Below are 15,462 nucleotides of genomic sequence, written 5' to 3'. Positions count from 1 at the left end.
CTTCATCTCCCATTTCTTTTTTGTGAAAAGCGACCGTGTTGCAATTAAAAATACTGGAGCTGATATCCGTCTCACTCTCTCCACAACATTTTTGGTTCCTTTGGATTATGATTTCAAATTATTTTTCTTTGGATGCCTTTAAAAAATATAATTAAAAATGTCTTTGTATTACTCGTAGGCTTTCTTGATGTTCTTAAACTTAAGACCATATGATTTACTGCAAGACCAGCACTCACCATAAATTAGTCCACCTCAGTGAAGATGTCAGAACGCACCATATTCTCCCAGCTTCACGAGTCTGCTGCTCCACTGAGTGCCAGTTTGCGCAGCAGCGCCGTTAAAAATCGCAGAAGTGCATAAATATGAATTTGCCCCAAACAGATCAAATTTGGTGACAGTCTGCTGAATGTTTAATTCATAACACACATTCCTCTGTCTTGTTGATCAAACAGAGGTTCGGGGCTTCAGTTGAAATTCTGTTTTTCTCCGCTTAAAGCCTCGTTCAGACATCAAAAGGAGCACTCTGATTAATATTAAGGGTAACATTTCAAACCATTCAGTCATTAAAACCATAAATCACATTTATTAACTGTTTGTGGAGCTTTGAGAGTTATACATATTTTATGATGTGAAGGTTAATTTGTTGCTTTAAATTCTCCATGTTGCAGAGCATCAAACAAGCAGCTCATAAATATGAAGCTGAACTGTATTTTTTTTAAGTATGCTAAAGATTTATGAAAAGTCCTGTTTTGCACATGTTTATCAGAGATATAAAAAAACTTTAAATTAAAAATGATTTATAAAGGTCTAGACATCTAAGAATAACATGAGGGTTTATTAGTACATAAAAAACATTGGTTAATTACAATTTCTGAGATGCACTTCTTGCAGAGAAAGTCTATTTACCAATGTGATTAAAAAACCCATGCAGAAGTGGAACATTTTATTAGCTTATTTGTTTCTTGTGTCAGCTCTGCTAAAACAGGGAAATCATTGGCCTTCAAAGCGGATCAGGCAAATGAAATCTATACAATGTGTTCTTGAGACAAAAAAAAAAAAATTGTTTACACCTATGAATTTTGAAGGACTTGTTTGGAATTGGCTGCACGTTTTCTTTTGCCACAAGTTCGTGAGATAACTTAAAGAATACCCAGATATACCCTGTACACAGCAGCCACTGAGGCTCTCGCAAACTGTCTAACCAGAAGTGTGACTATGAAAGTTATTTACAACAGATTATTTGGTAATCTGTCATAGGTTGAGGAGAAAATATTCAACTCTCATCAATAAATGCTGGTCGAGCGTATGGGCACCATGGTCTGGGACCTGTTCTTGGATGTGACACCAGTCCACCACAGAGTGATCACACCCTCGCACGCTAAGGGCGACTTAGAGTCACCACTTCACCTGCAACGCATGTCTGCGGACTGTGGTAGGAAACCCACGCAAACACAGCACACCGTGCACAAACAGAGCCGGATCCAAACCCACGTCCAAACCCGCAGCCCAAGAACTCATAGACACCAGCACTACCTGCTGCATCAGCACCCTGAAATAAAACATTCTAAAAACATTTATCATTTTCCAGCTCCCTCCCACTTAAAACATTTTCTCTCCTAAGCATTAAACATGAGAGGAAAAAAATTATGATAAATGCAATATTTAACATAACATTACTGCATAACATAGAAGGCATCGGAATATGCTAAATCATCACTATCGCGTTTCAGGCCACTGCTTAGTTTAACTTCTGGCAATGTAGGCACTAATCAGGCTTATCCAGTTGCCTGCAGCAGTGGCGATTAAAAGCTCTTGCCCTTATTAGATTATCGACCCACTGCTTTTTCCTCTTAATGTTTGGCTAAGTTTGGGATTCAGTGGTTCCGATAAGGGGGGGGGGGGGGGGGGTATGTTGTTGCTGGGATGGAGGAAAGACGACACGGGGAAAGAGAAATCCAGCATGCCGTCCTGCCGTGCGCCCTTGTACCGCTCTCGTGTCGAGGGGTTTGGGAGGAATCCCCTTACACAATGACTCGGGTGACAAAAGGCTCTGGCCTCCCAGATGGGAAAGACCCTCTGGAATAAACTCTGGGTGACAACCATCGCGCGCACTGGCTGCTGCAGCAGCTGTTACTTACCGCACAGCTGCCCTGCTGTAAGGGGCTTATTCTAATAGAGTTAAGAGCCAAAAGGAGATTGTGTATCTCCCCCTGACCGGAACTGAGATGATTTTATATAAATATAGTCACAAATGTAGGGCATTTCATGGGATTGCAGCGGGATGAAATGGTATCGTCACAGTTGCTTTAGGCTGGAAACTTTCTCCTGATTATAAGGGGCAGTTATAAGAGACCAGCTCTAAAAGCCATCTCATATTTCCTTCTTTGAACTTTCCGGAAGGAAGAAAAACAGCTTTTCTTACATTTAGTTGAAAAGTGCATATTGTATTTTAAAGTCTCCGACCACGCATACACATGCCGCTGTTGAAATGTTTTATATTTCAGAATATAAACACACTCAGGTCTCTTGTGACAGGGTTCGGCACGACAAAAAATGGCAACAGCTGGAAATATGCGCCCATTTTTCAAACAATAGGTTTGTTATTCTGTACAACAGCATTTTTGGTCATCATCCTATCATTCAGCTTCAACAAAGGGTGTTTAATTCTGTACTGTGGTTTATATCATACTATTGGGATAGAGATACAGACTCGGTGTCTCCAACCCAGAATGTTTTTGTCCATCACTGGTGTCAATCTGGCTTTTTCTACATTAACCTAGAGCATCAACCTCTCCATGACACTGGAAGCAATGACCCCCAGATTACAAGTGAGGTTCGAATGGTAGTAGTTGGACTCCTCACTTTTAATAAAGGCACTACACTACAACATCCCCCCAGTTTATTAAAGGCTACACTTCTTCCATAACAAATAATCACTTTCTATGATATTAACAATCTGAGCCAATCACCGATTAAGGTAAACTCCAACTGAAATAGCAAATTCAATACCCATTTATATAGCAGGGTAATTTCTACTGAATCAATTCAGGGTCCTGCAGCAGGAGTAGGATTTGAACCTGGGTCCCAAGGTGGCAGCTGTAACCACTACATCACCTACTTCTATTTCACACTTTACAAATAAACTATGAACAAGTCACTATTAACTAAATTGTTTAAATAATACAGTACAAAAATGAAAAAATTTTTTTCATCATACTTTTTTAAAATTTCATGTGACATTTTTCATTCAGGAGCTGATTTTTTTTCATAAGAAATTATGATAATTCAACCCCCACCCCCAGTATCCTGCTCAGGCTCCAGCTCCCCACTGGATGTTGCTGGGGAGAAGCTCTTTCCACTACAACCTTGTTCTAGATGAAGCGGGTTCTAAACATAAATGAATGCATGAACTGAGCAGTGCTTTACACTTGACCCTTGTGTTACCTAAGGCTCGCGGTCATCATGTGATTGAGGTTTTTTTAAGTTATTTCATGATTCTTCCCTTCCTCCAGCCTTCTCTCCATCCGCCGTTCTCTTCCCACTGACTTGTGTCCTCATTTGCCCTCTCAGAGGCCCCCAGGATGTACACTCAGGGTTCAGACTGCCTTTATACCATGGAGGACAGGCCTCCAACTCTTCTTCCCACCTATATAACCCAAGCGTAGTAAACAAGCTGAACAATCAGTTCTCAGTGGATTCTCAGGAATCAATTCGACTGCTGAAGTCACCGTGTTTCACATCGATCGTGCTAAATTTGCTCAGCCGTTGAACATAACTCTCCAAAACATGTTTCTCTGGCATTGCAGAGGCCTTCATTTTGTCTTTTAAGCTCATGAACTCATAATAAACTCAGGCCATCTCCAGTTCTTTAACATTCATATTACTTTTTATGTTTTCCTTCCAAATTAACGTTGTTCAACTAAATATGCCTGGCAGGAGTGTAAGCCCATGGACGATGCAGGATGTGAGGATGCCCGGGATCATGTTCCTCAGTCTGTGAAATAGGAAATGAATTCTGGGAGTCACAGGGCAGTGGTCAGCTGGGTACCTCTGGCAATGTGCAGGATTGAGTGGAAAAAGAGGAAGCCGCTCAGCTGTCACCAAAACCAGGGAATTTTCCACACACTTATACTCAAAATGTAGAAGGCATCAGAACATGTTACATCATCACTGCATTGTGTTATACTCACTTTCTTAACCGCTTCTCTTGGTTAGGGTGGTCCAGAGCCTATCTCGGAATCAATGAGCACAAGCCTGGGGTGGGGTGGGGGGGTATTTACACCATGAATTGGACTTCAGTCCATTGCAGGGTAGCCACACACTCATCCATTCACACACCATCTGCAGTTTAGAGTGTCCAGTTCAGCTTAATTGCATGCCTTTGCCTTTGGACAGTGAGAAGAAACCAGAGCACGTGCCACCTGTTATGCCCCCTTATTGAAAAGAAATGCATCTCTTTACATCCTCATTTACAACCATGCATACATGTATAACTAAAATTCATATCCTTACAGGACAGTTACAAAACTTCTATAATTGTATGTAAATAAATTGTACGTACATCTGCACAATCATTTTCTCTCATGGCTCGTGACACTTGCGCACGTTCCTGTGCCATAAAGAGTTAAAATACTTTAAAGTCATCTTTCGTTCTCAGCTTGCATATATTAAAATGCTGAAAGCTCCTTTTCAAAGCAATAAAGGAATTATCTACATGGTCCAGCTATCTTAAGAAAAAAAAAAAAGCAGAAGCATAGGAATTGACATGCAAAATAACATTTCACAAAACTGAAGAATAAATTATTCAAATGATCTGTGCTGAAATAAATTTGCTCGGGAATGACTTACAGTTAGAACTATAATAAAGCATTTTGCAAAATGAATGCTGCAGCTGTTCAGTGAATTGGCTTTGCCTGGCTAATTTGGAAATTGTTTTGACAGCAGTCCCAATAGAAATAGGAGTTGTGAGGATGTTTTGGACTATTGGTTATTATGTATGAGACTGAATTAAATGCTTCTAGCAGATTTATAGCATAAAATATAGAAAGAGCTGCATCCCAATACTTGGTAGCCCACTTAATATCTAGGTCTGATTTTTTTTAAAAAAAACAATGTACTGAACTTTATACCAACACAATAATTTTCTTGTCAAAATTGCAACTGTCGAAAAATTGTAGTTTATGGTTATTGTAAACCTTTTCTGAGCAGATGCCTTTGTTCAAGGTGACTTACCATCAGGTAATGATTTATTGTCTTAGGCTTGGAACAGAGTATTCCTACTGTGTCAATTCAAGGTAAATACTATGGCAAAGGGTGCTATAGCAGGGATGGGATTCAGACCCTTGACCTTCAGCTTACAAGGCCACGGCTCTGACCAGAACACTACCAGCTGCAGCCCGTTGTTGCTGTCATTTCTGATTTAGATCATTTAGATCATTTATTCACTTAGCAAATGCTTTTCTCCAACGCGACTTACAATGGATACAATGTAGTGTTATCAGCCCACACACCTTATTCACCAAGGTGATTTACACTGCTCGATACACTACTTACAATGGGTCACTCATTCATACATCAGTGAAACACACTGATTTAAATGATTTAAATCATTTACATCATTTATACACCCAAAAGTAATTAAATAAAACGCACTGGTCATACACCGGACTTATGGACTTCACAGGACTCCATGTCCAAGTATCAGTTCATGCCATGTAAGTGTTTCTTTCACATCCTACCAGGGAGAACTCCAAGATCTCCATCTCCAGTAGCTCCACACCCGGAAGGGGAGCCTTCGCTTGGGTTTGACTGTAACGTCTCTTCACTGTCAAACACCATTGTCCTCTAATTTCCTATTCCCAAGTGTACACTGTAAAACGTTACTTGGTAACACAGAGGACATCTGAACATGATGAAGTACAACTTTCACATCTCTGTTGCACTCAGACTTATTGTTCACTTCCAGCACAATCATTTCAGCCATCACCAAAATTACTGCAATTAAACTGCTGCAAAAAACAACTAAAAAGCTTACATTTGTGAGCGCTCAGGGAGCACTATAACCTTCAGAATGAGAAATGTTCTCCTCTACAGTATTGATCAAAATAAATATTCACTGCTCATTCCCAAAAATGGACAAAAATTGTTAAATTGGTGGGCGGGAATCGGACTGCACGTGTCCTCCACAGGGACCCATCTCCATTCTCTGATCTGAACTTTCCTAATTACTTCTGTATTCAATTTCATTCAAGTTATTACATAACTTTCAAATGCTCACAACCTTTCTCACTGTTGCAGAACACCTGCAAAACAGAGAAAATACACACACACACACATTTTCAGAACCGCTTGTCCCGTACGGGGTCACGGGGAACCGGAGCCTACCCGGCAACACAGGGCGTAAGGCCGGAGGGGGAAGGGGACACACCCAGGACAGGACGCCAGTCCGCCGCAAGGCACCCCAAGCGGGACTCGAACCCCAGACCCACCGGAGAGCAGGACTGTGGGTCAACCCACTGCTCCACCGCACCCCCTTTATACAGAGAAAATAATGTAATCAAAACCATACACAAACCATCACAGTGGCTACATGTTTAGAATACATCGTATAAAAGTTATATGCTCAAACTTGTGATTATTTGAAGGGTTAAATTCCGACTTTCATTGTTTCATCATTTCATTCCTATACACACCAGGGTGTTCATAGAGGACCAATTCAGGGTCAACTGAAATTGAACCCCCAACCTTAACGCCATGTCCTTAACCACTGTGCCCCCTGCTGGCTCACCACTGCTACTAATGGGCGGGGACAAAGGACAGTTCCCCGGAACTAAACCTCAGCAATTGAAATCCTGCCACCTCTAGTCCCTGATACCTGTTTGGTCAGTTTCCCAAAAGCATAAGAAGCGTTATAATTAGCTTTAAATCATCTTTTGCTGAGTTGGGAGCATCTCGATGTCACTGTGTTTTGGGAATTGGACACCTGTTGGCTATAAGTGGCTTTAAACACACAGTTAATAACAAGAATAACAATTTCTGAGCTATTAAACATAAGCAAGATCTTACCAAAACCCTGAAGGTACACACACACTGGCTAAAGCCAGAGCCTAGCCTGGCAACATAGGGTGCAGGGGACACACCTGGGGCAGGACGCCACTCCATCACAAGGCACCCTAAGCAGGACTCGAACCCCTGACCTACCAGAGAACAGGACCGAGCCAAGTTCGCTGCACCACCACGCTACCCAACAGTTAATTAGCCTACCTCAATATTTACCGCATCCTGAAATTATTATTGTTCATCTTTAGTAATCAGACTCCTTTGTCTGGTGCTACATAATCAGCTTTACAATTACTACCCATTTATCCAGCTGTGTAATTTTCACTGCATCAGTTAAGGGTAAGTACATCGATCGAGGGTGTTACAGTGGGGGGTGGAATTTCAGCAAGGGGTTCTTGGACAGCAAAGTGACGGATCCAGCCACTGCACCACCTGCTGCCTCCTGAAAAGTCCATACAGGAATTATAGTCTTTTGAAACAAGTGTTCAGCAGTGAACTGCTGAAGTCGTTTCTAAATTCAGCAAAATCCACAAGCCAATGATTTCGATCAGAGCTGCAGTGGAAATGTAAGCCTTCAGACAATGAAAATGAGATGTGCATATGTAGTTTGCTAAACTAGTTGTCACCTGCATCTCTTTCCCCCTAAAAATGTGGTGAAGAAGTATGAGAAGGCAACCACACACGCCATTATCATCCCAGGGCAGTGGGATTCGAACTAACAACTATATGGCTGTTAGATTAGAAATTATTTTAATTTCTATCTCAGCTTTCTGCCACCTCAAAGCCATCCGGACACCAGAGACCAACGATCACTGGGAGGAGTAGGACACAAGAACAAGCAACGTGTTTCGTTCCAAATTCTCCTCAAGTTTATTGCACGTTCACAAAAATTATATACTATGTTGCAGAACAAAGAAATAAGTTCTCATTGGTTCAGAAAGTGAGTCGGGGTCTAGGGACAAAACTATAAAAGGTAATGTTAAACGACAGAACACTGTGATTGGTTATACATATAGAGAGGATATAGGGGGGATATGTAATATTACAGTCGTGTCCGTTTGCCCTTGAGCATAAACAAAGGGAGAAAAGTTAAACAGGAACTTCAGCTTTCTTAACAGGTCCGACACACACCAAAATGACAGGGAGGACAGAGAGATCGGGGTAGAGAAGAAACACGAGAGCCATTTATTTCTCACAATGGCTTATTTAAAAATTCTAAAAAAAGTGATCTTAAGCACCACGACACCTAGCGGATGAACAACTTCACCAACAGTCCCATTAAAGCACAGGGCTTGGGGGAGGAAAGGGGGAAGGAGGGGCTTGCATGTTTACCGCTGACTTTGCCATGGTAAAGAGAGGAGGGGCCCCCCGCGATAAGGAGCGCCGCTCCAATCTGCCGAGGACGGGCTGCGTCTGCGGGGCTGCGCTGCGCTGCCTCTGTGCTCCGCGCCGGCGGGAATAAGACACGTGGAGGGGGAATGAGACACGATAACGCGCGTATGAAAAGCAGACGGATAATTCAGGGGCTCCGTGAGCGACGTTTGCTTCGCCTTCCCGTCGGACGCGCCGCGCTCGGCTGTCGGCGGGACTTAATTCGCAATTTCTTTAAAACTTTAAATGACCTACATGCATGTTTAATTTCCTCTAACTGTGCAAGTTACATTGCGGAGGTTTAACCCCCCTTAGGCCCTCTGCTGCTGCAGCTGATGGTGTAGTGGTTAGAGTGGCTGCCTTTAGACTGAAAGGTTGCAGGTTTGAGCCTCCTCTCTGGCTGTAGTACTCTTGTGCAAGGTACTTACCCTGAATTGCTTTGCTACAATTACCCAGCTGTATAAAAGGATAAATAATTGTTAGGTGCATGGGAGAAAAGTGATAGCTCAAGGAGTAACTGTAGTGTACAGTTAGTGTGTGTTCATCTGCTGATGTATGAATGAGTGACTCAGTGTAAGTAGTGTATCTAGCAGTGTAAGTCACCTTGGTGAATAAGGTGTGTGGGTGGATAACACTCCTTCATTGGAAGCTGCTGTAGAGAAAAGTTTCTGCTAAGCGAATAAATATTAATCTCACCTTTGGCTGTAGTACCCTTGAAGAAGGCACCTCCCCCAAAATAAGTGGCTCTGGGTACAGTGATTATGACTAGACTGTCAATCACTTTTGAGAAAACAATCAGCTACATGAATAAATGTAAATGTCTTCAATAAGTTGTGACATCATAAAAATGTGTAGATGTGACATAGTTTGTTCTACCAGAAATGTCAACATGCAACCTTGTTTCCATACCATTTAAAAAGTTTATTATTCACTGAACTGACTTTTTCCTCAAAGCGATTTACAGTTATTTACCCTATTTAAACAGAGAATTTTTAGTTGAATTGGGGGCGCGGTGGCGAGGCGCGCTTGGCCGGGTCCCACCCTCTGTCGGCTCTGAGGTTCGAGTCCTGCTTGGGGTGCCTTGCGATGGATTGGCGTCCCGTCCTGGGTGTGTCTCCGCCCCCTCAGACCTTGTGCTCTGTGTTGCTGGGTTAGGCTCTGGCTCACCATGACCCTGCTTGGGGCGTGCAGCTTCAGATTCTGTGTGTGTGTGTATGTGTGTGTGATTTTTACTTGAGAAACGCTGGGAAAAAACAACACCAATTAAACAGAGGGATTCGAACCCGAGTCTTTAGAGCCGAAGCCTGACACTTACACTAAACAGAACCGCAAGCTGCCTATTAAGTGGATGCTGTGTGCTGATCACCTGGAAGTGCTGCTACCATCAGTAAAAACAGAGTGAACCAGTGATGAACTTTTTACTCAGTTAATTCCCTTGAATGCAGGGTTCAATGTGATAAAAAACAAAGTAACCTTGTACTGTATAAATTATTAAAGGTGTGTGTATGCATTTTTTGACCTGTTTTTTAGTATTTTTTTCTCTAACATTTTTTTCAAACAATTTTGTACTCAACAGCGCCCCTCTTCTGTTGCTATAGAGATTTCAAAGTGTCAACGAGTCATCTTGTCAATTACAGTAAACGGCTGGTATGTCAAGCAAGTTGAGCACGGAAATGCAAGTCATTTCTGATAAACACTTCAATGTTTATTTAAAACACAGTGTGATAAAAACAAACACAATAACATTTGCATTCAAATAATTTCAAACACTTTATCAACTCGATACAGATCTTTTACTGGCGCACAGGCCCAAGTGACGCCAAGGCTTCGGACCTCTTTAAGTAGTGAGCATGCCTTTAAAATGAATATTATTTAAATTTACATATCTTTACTTATAAAAAATATACTCTGTGTAGAAAATCTTGCATAATATACATAGTATGTTTGACAAAAATCAGACAAGTGACTGAGTACAATCAAAAAAGGACCTTACACTGACATTTAAAAAAATGTGAATACACAAATATCACATATTCTCTTAGAAATCAAACAATTAAATAACTTCAAACCCAACTTCATAGGTGGGCTTAATTTTCCAGAGCTTTTTTAGAAATTAATTTAACAGTTTTATTAAAGCTTCAAAAACTATTTGTGTGACTCGGTAGGCACAAACGCTGGGATGGTAATTTCGTTCATGTCATCTGGCCTTTCGGGTCGCGGTGGGGAGACCAGGACGAAATCGAATTCGGTGTGCAGGACTTTTTCGTAGACGCTCTGTAGCCCCACTGTCTTGGGGATATGAGCTTGATAGTAATTTTCTCTGCGGAGAGTGTCTCTTGGCAGTGAGGCTGTCTTAGCGAACGTGGAGAGATGCTGCCCCTGGGGTGGGTTGCCATTACCCCTTATTGCAGACGGACTCCAGCATCGATCGGAGTGACCGAGGATCTTGCACTCGCTTGTGCACGCCCACAGACCTGAGGGAAAAAAAAAAAGACTTGCAACTTAAACCCATGCAATTGCTACATGCATTCTCTGAAACAGCCTGTAAAATAAACATTAATATTTTGTGTTTCTATTGTGTATTAGGCAACTATGTGTTCCAATAAGTATCACAAAACAAGCCAGCACTCACCATTATGGTAGTCCTTTTTGGTGCCATCTCCACTTATGTCAGAGTCACTGTCATTGAAGTCACTGTCCCCCTTCCCGCTGTCCTTTCCACTGAACTGGGGGTCCCTTGCTGAGATGGTTGTGTAGGAGTTACCCTTCCATATAGTGATCGGTCTCACCGCTTCTTTGCCGTAGCCTGGCAGCGTGGAATAACCCTAGAAAAAACAAAGAAAAGCCAATTAATTTAAACGTTGTGTTAAAATAAATGCTGTACAGCTCTAATTTGGCAAAAAAAAGGGAAGTGAGTGAAAGAATGTTATTTACCTCTAGTTTGGCTCCCCGAATCCTGGCGTCGGGCTCGTAAACGCACGTGGCTTCACTGCCATCGTCCGAGCCAGAGCACATGTCGCTGTCCGTTTTGGGGATGTTTGTGAAGGGTGTCTTGTTGGCATAAGGAGGACCATCGAACACGTTGCTGCCGCTGTGCGTGTGACTGTTGCTCTTCCCCTTCTCCAAATGCTCCATGTCCAACTTGTCCTGGAAATCTCCTCCGCTTTTGTCCCGTTTGCGTTGATTGCAAGTGGTGGCGATCAGGATGATGGCCAACAAAAGCAGAGAGCAGCTCCCAGCCAGGACCACGATGATCACGATTGACATGTCCCACTGAATCATGTCTTGGTTTTTGTGTTTGACCGCGCTGCGGTCGCTAGGGGGCGCCCCTGCGACGACAGTGAAGAAGATAGTTGCCGTGGAAGTCAGAGACGGTCTCCCATTGTCATTGACTGTGACTGAGACCTTCAAGCTCTCGTTAACATCAAAGCTCACCTCCCGATTCAGATAGATATCCCCCGTGGCTCTGTTGATGGAGAACATGGCATTCTCCTCTTTGAGGATCTTGAAGGTGAGCTCTCCATTCACTCCCTCATCTGCATCATCGGCTTTAATCTGGGTTACGATAAAGCCCGAGGGCGTGTCTTTGGGTAGAAGGACTTCTGCAGATCCATTGGTGAGCACGGGCTGGGTGATGGCAGGGGCGTTGTCATTCTGATCGACTATTCTGAGATTGACCAGGGCGCTGCTGTGAAGCTGAGGAGACCCCCCGTCGCTAGCCTGGATTCTGATCTCCAGCTGCTTCACGACCTCGTAGTTAAAACTTCTCAGCGCGTAGAGAGAACCCGTCGCGGGATCCAGAGATACGAAAGTGGAGGCAGGAGATCCCCCGATGTAGGTGTCCGACAGCCTGTAGATCACTTTTCCGTTATTCCCCAAGTCGAGGTCCCTGGCCACCACGGTGGTGACGTACGCTCCCGGCGCGTTGTTCTCCACCACGGAAACTTCATACACGGGCTTGCTGAACACAGGGGCGTTGTCGTTCTCGTCGCTCAGCCTGATGGTGTACTGCGTTATGGTTTTGAAGGGAGGTGATCCTAGGTCTTCGGCCACCACCGTTAAGTTGTACTCGGCTATCTTTTCCCGGTCCAGAGGGGTCGTGGTGACGATCATGTAGCTGTCCTCGTAAGCCTGTTGGAGTTTGAAGTGGTCGTGGCCGTACAGAGTGCAGTGCACCTGGCCGTTGGCGCCCGAGTCCCTGTCCGAGGTGCTGATCAGAGCCACGAAGCTGTCTTTGGCCGCAGCCTCCGTGATGTACGCGATACCCGCCGTGATGGAAGTCATCGGGGTGATGCTGATTTCGGGGGCGTTGTCGTTAACGTCCTTCACGTGGATAATTACCTTGCAGATGGAAGGAATCGGGTTCGGACCCAAGTCGTGCGCCTGGACGTCCAGTTCGTAGGTTTTCTTCGTCTCGAAATCGATGGGACTCTCGAGGGTCAAGCGTCCCGACTTGCGGTCCACTTTGAAAAGTTGGCGGATCTCGGCGGACACCTGGTTCCCGAACCCGTACACGACTTCGCCGTTGGAGCCCTCGTCCGGGTCCACCGCGTTCAGGTCCAGTAAGAGGAACCCCACGGGCGCGTCCTCCACTATGTCCACCGAGAAGTTGCTCCGGTCGAAAGTGGGGCTGTTGTCGTTGTAGTCTTTCACCTCGATGTGGATGGTGGTGGTGCCGGATCGGGACGGACTGCCTCCGTCGGTGGCAACCAGTTCCAGAACGTAAGAGGACTGGGTCTCCCTGTCCAGCTCCTTCATCAGCACCAGCTCCGCATATTTAACCCCATCGGCTCTGTTGAGCACATCTATTGTGAAGTGGCTGTTCACTGAGATCTGGTAGCTCTGGATGTAGTTGGAACCCACGTCCTCGTCCACGGCCACGTCCAAGGGAATCCGAGAGCCCACCGCAGTGTTCTCGTAAATTTCCAAAGTGGACTCTTTGCTGGGGAACTCCGGGGGGTTGTCGTTGATGTCCTTTATCTCCACCTCGACGTGGATCAGTTTGAACTGCTCTTTGGAGAAGCTCACCACGTCGAAGTCGATGAGACACTGGACGGTGTTTCTGCACATCTTCTCCCGATCGATGCGCTCCCCGATAGTGAGCTGCCCGTCGCTCTCCCTCAGTTTGATGAAGGAAGAGTTGAACTGCTTCATCATCCTGAAATTTGTCTTGCCACCCAGAGCGCTCAAAGACATGTCCTTGGCGAGGTTTCCGATCACGGTGTCGGGGCTGTCTTCTTCATACGTTTGGTATTTCATTGTCTTCCCTTCTGTGATGATAGGTAAGGGAGCCAGCGCGTGGAGCAAGAGGAGTCCGAACACCAGTCTGTGCGTAAAAGCAGTTAAAACGCCCCCAGTCCTTTCCAAACCCATTTTCCTACTTTAAATTATTTGTAACCTGCACTGTTAATAAGAACAAAACATTAGGCAGTGCGATAGGATGTCCAGCTTCTCCGGTCCACGATGCAAACCGCTATATAACCCCACAACGTGCGCGCTCTCCCGCGCTGCGCTGCGCTGCGCCTCTTTCCGTCTTTCATCCAACTCCAAAAAAAACTGCAGCGGCACGGAGGTTTATAGAGCGCCACATGCAAATGAGATGAAGTGTGACCAATCCCCCCCACCCTCCTTTGAAATTAAAAATGGCACTTTTAAAGGATCTCTAAGCCTATTTCGAAATTCCTTGAGTGTGCGGAGAACTCCACACCGAAATGGAATTCAAACACAGATATTTTCCAACTGGTTGGAATGAAGCCCTTTTTTGCTTTTCCCCTCTAAACTGATCTGTAAGGTCCTATATCACTGAATAGGATCTTCTCATGTGAAATAACCCCCTTTAAAACTACCGACTCGTTTTAGTGATGCTCAAAAGCACAGCATGCTCTACAGGCTCTAATATTATCACGTTTGCGTATCTACAAAATGACATAATTTTTTTCCCGTTTCCAACACTGTATGGACCCAGTTCCCAGGAACACAAGAGCAATGTATATTTAATTATAGCATGGAATTTAATACCTCAAAGCAATATATGCTGATTTTATTACATGCATTTTATTGAAATTGATATGAATGGCTCGTTCACGCGATATCGTGTGACCAGAGCTTTGGTTTGGCATTGAAATGCATGTTGTTGGGTAGTTTTTTCTTTTTTTTTTCACAGGCATGTCACTACTTATGCAGCCTTTTCTCTAAGCAGGTGAAGAAAACCTCACCCGTTTAAATGGGATTTATCCCTAAGCACCCGGCGATTTAGAGGGATTTCTATGGTTAGATTAATATCAAAGGCTTATGAGCCCCTCGTTAGCAGTGAAGATATAATAGCATAGTGGGGTATCCCATTGGAGCGTGGACGTCTGTGGTTTTTTCTTCTTTTTTCCAGCATGGAAGCCTGTTGGGAGAGGAATTTCCATCAGTTCCTACAGAGGAGGGGCACCGCTAAGTGGAACATAATGACCAAAGCGCCACATGTATCCACGGTGCCCCACTATTCAAGTCCAATCCCTGCCGCAGCTCTTTGACTAAACGATGATGGGCTGTTGAATCGTACAGGACTTGAAGCTCCTATTAAAATGCATTTAGAGACCCACCAAGCCCGTCACGGCTACTTAAGGGATTTTGTCTTTTTTGTTTGCTTGAGACCCCTCTTGCCGTCCGACAGAAGGACAAAAAATGAGATGCCAGTAACCAGGGGCAATAGAACCATCTGCCCATATCATGAAAAGACTGGAGACTTCCTCGGAGAATATGGGTAACTTGAGACAGGAGGGCGCTTAAAATCAATGTGGAAATAAAATATCTGGAAACATTATAGTTGCTTTTTGAGTTGAATCTGATTTTTTTTTCTTCCTCTTTTTTTTTTTTACAAGTTGCATTACCCAGTGAATAGATACTTATCTCAACGCAGACGGTTGAATTGGCTGGATTGTTTTCTTTAACAGTATTTGCAGACATCATACCAGGGAAAGTAAAACATCTCTGGAATGTATGGAAAAAGGGGCGCGATATTCGAAGTTAAGAACTCCGGTCCAT

At 44.0% G+C, this 15,462-nt stretch overlaps 1 protein-coding gene across 1 annotated transcript; it reads right to left on the bottom strand.

Moving 5' to 3' along the window:
• Window positions 1-10,575: 10,575 nt before the first annotated feature.
• LOC108928521 (protocadherin-8-like) lies at window positions 10,576-13,870 on the bottom strand. Its single transcript, XM_018742466.1, has 3 exons — window positions 11,365-13,870; window positions 11,063-11,255; window positions 10,576-10,904 (listed from the first exon to the last, which is right to left on the bottom strand). The coding sequence occupies exons 1-3, from the start codon at window positions 13,801-13,803 to the stop codon at window positions 10,576-10,578; spliced, it is 2,961 nt and encodes a 986-aa protein (XP_018597982.1). The 5' UTR covers window positions 13,804-13,870.
• Window positions 13,871-15,462: the final 1,592 nt, after the last annotated feature.

The sequence above is a fragment of the Scleropages formosus genome, chromosome 12 (assembly GCF_900964775.1).
Source record: "Scleropages formosus chromosome 12, fSclFor1.1, whole genome shotgun sequence".
Taxonomy (NCBI): Eukaryota; Metazoa; Chordata; class Actinopteri; order Osteoglossiformes; family Osteoglossidae; genus Scleropages; species Scleropages formosus.
Note: the sequence above shows the minus strand (reverse complement) of the source record. Positions and strands in the feature narration are given on the sequence as shown.

Coding starts and splice junctions, on each gene's coding strand:
- LOC108928521 (XM_018742466.1), bottom strand. CDS start 13,803: ATGGGTTTGGAAAGGACTGGGGGCGTTTTAACTGCTTTTACGCACAGA. Junction 11,256..11,364: donor TTCGGGGAGCCAAACTAGAG/GTAAATAACATT, acceptor TGTTTTTTCTAG/GGTTATTCCACGCTGCCAGG. Junction 10,905..11,062: donor CAAAAAGGACTACCATAATG/GTGAGTGCTGGC, acceptor TTTTTCCCTCAG/GTCTGTGGGCGTGCACAAGC.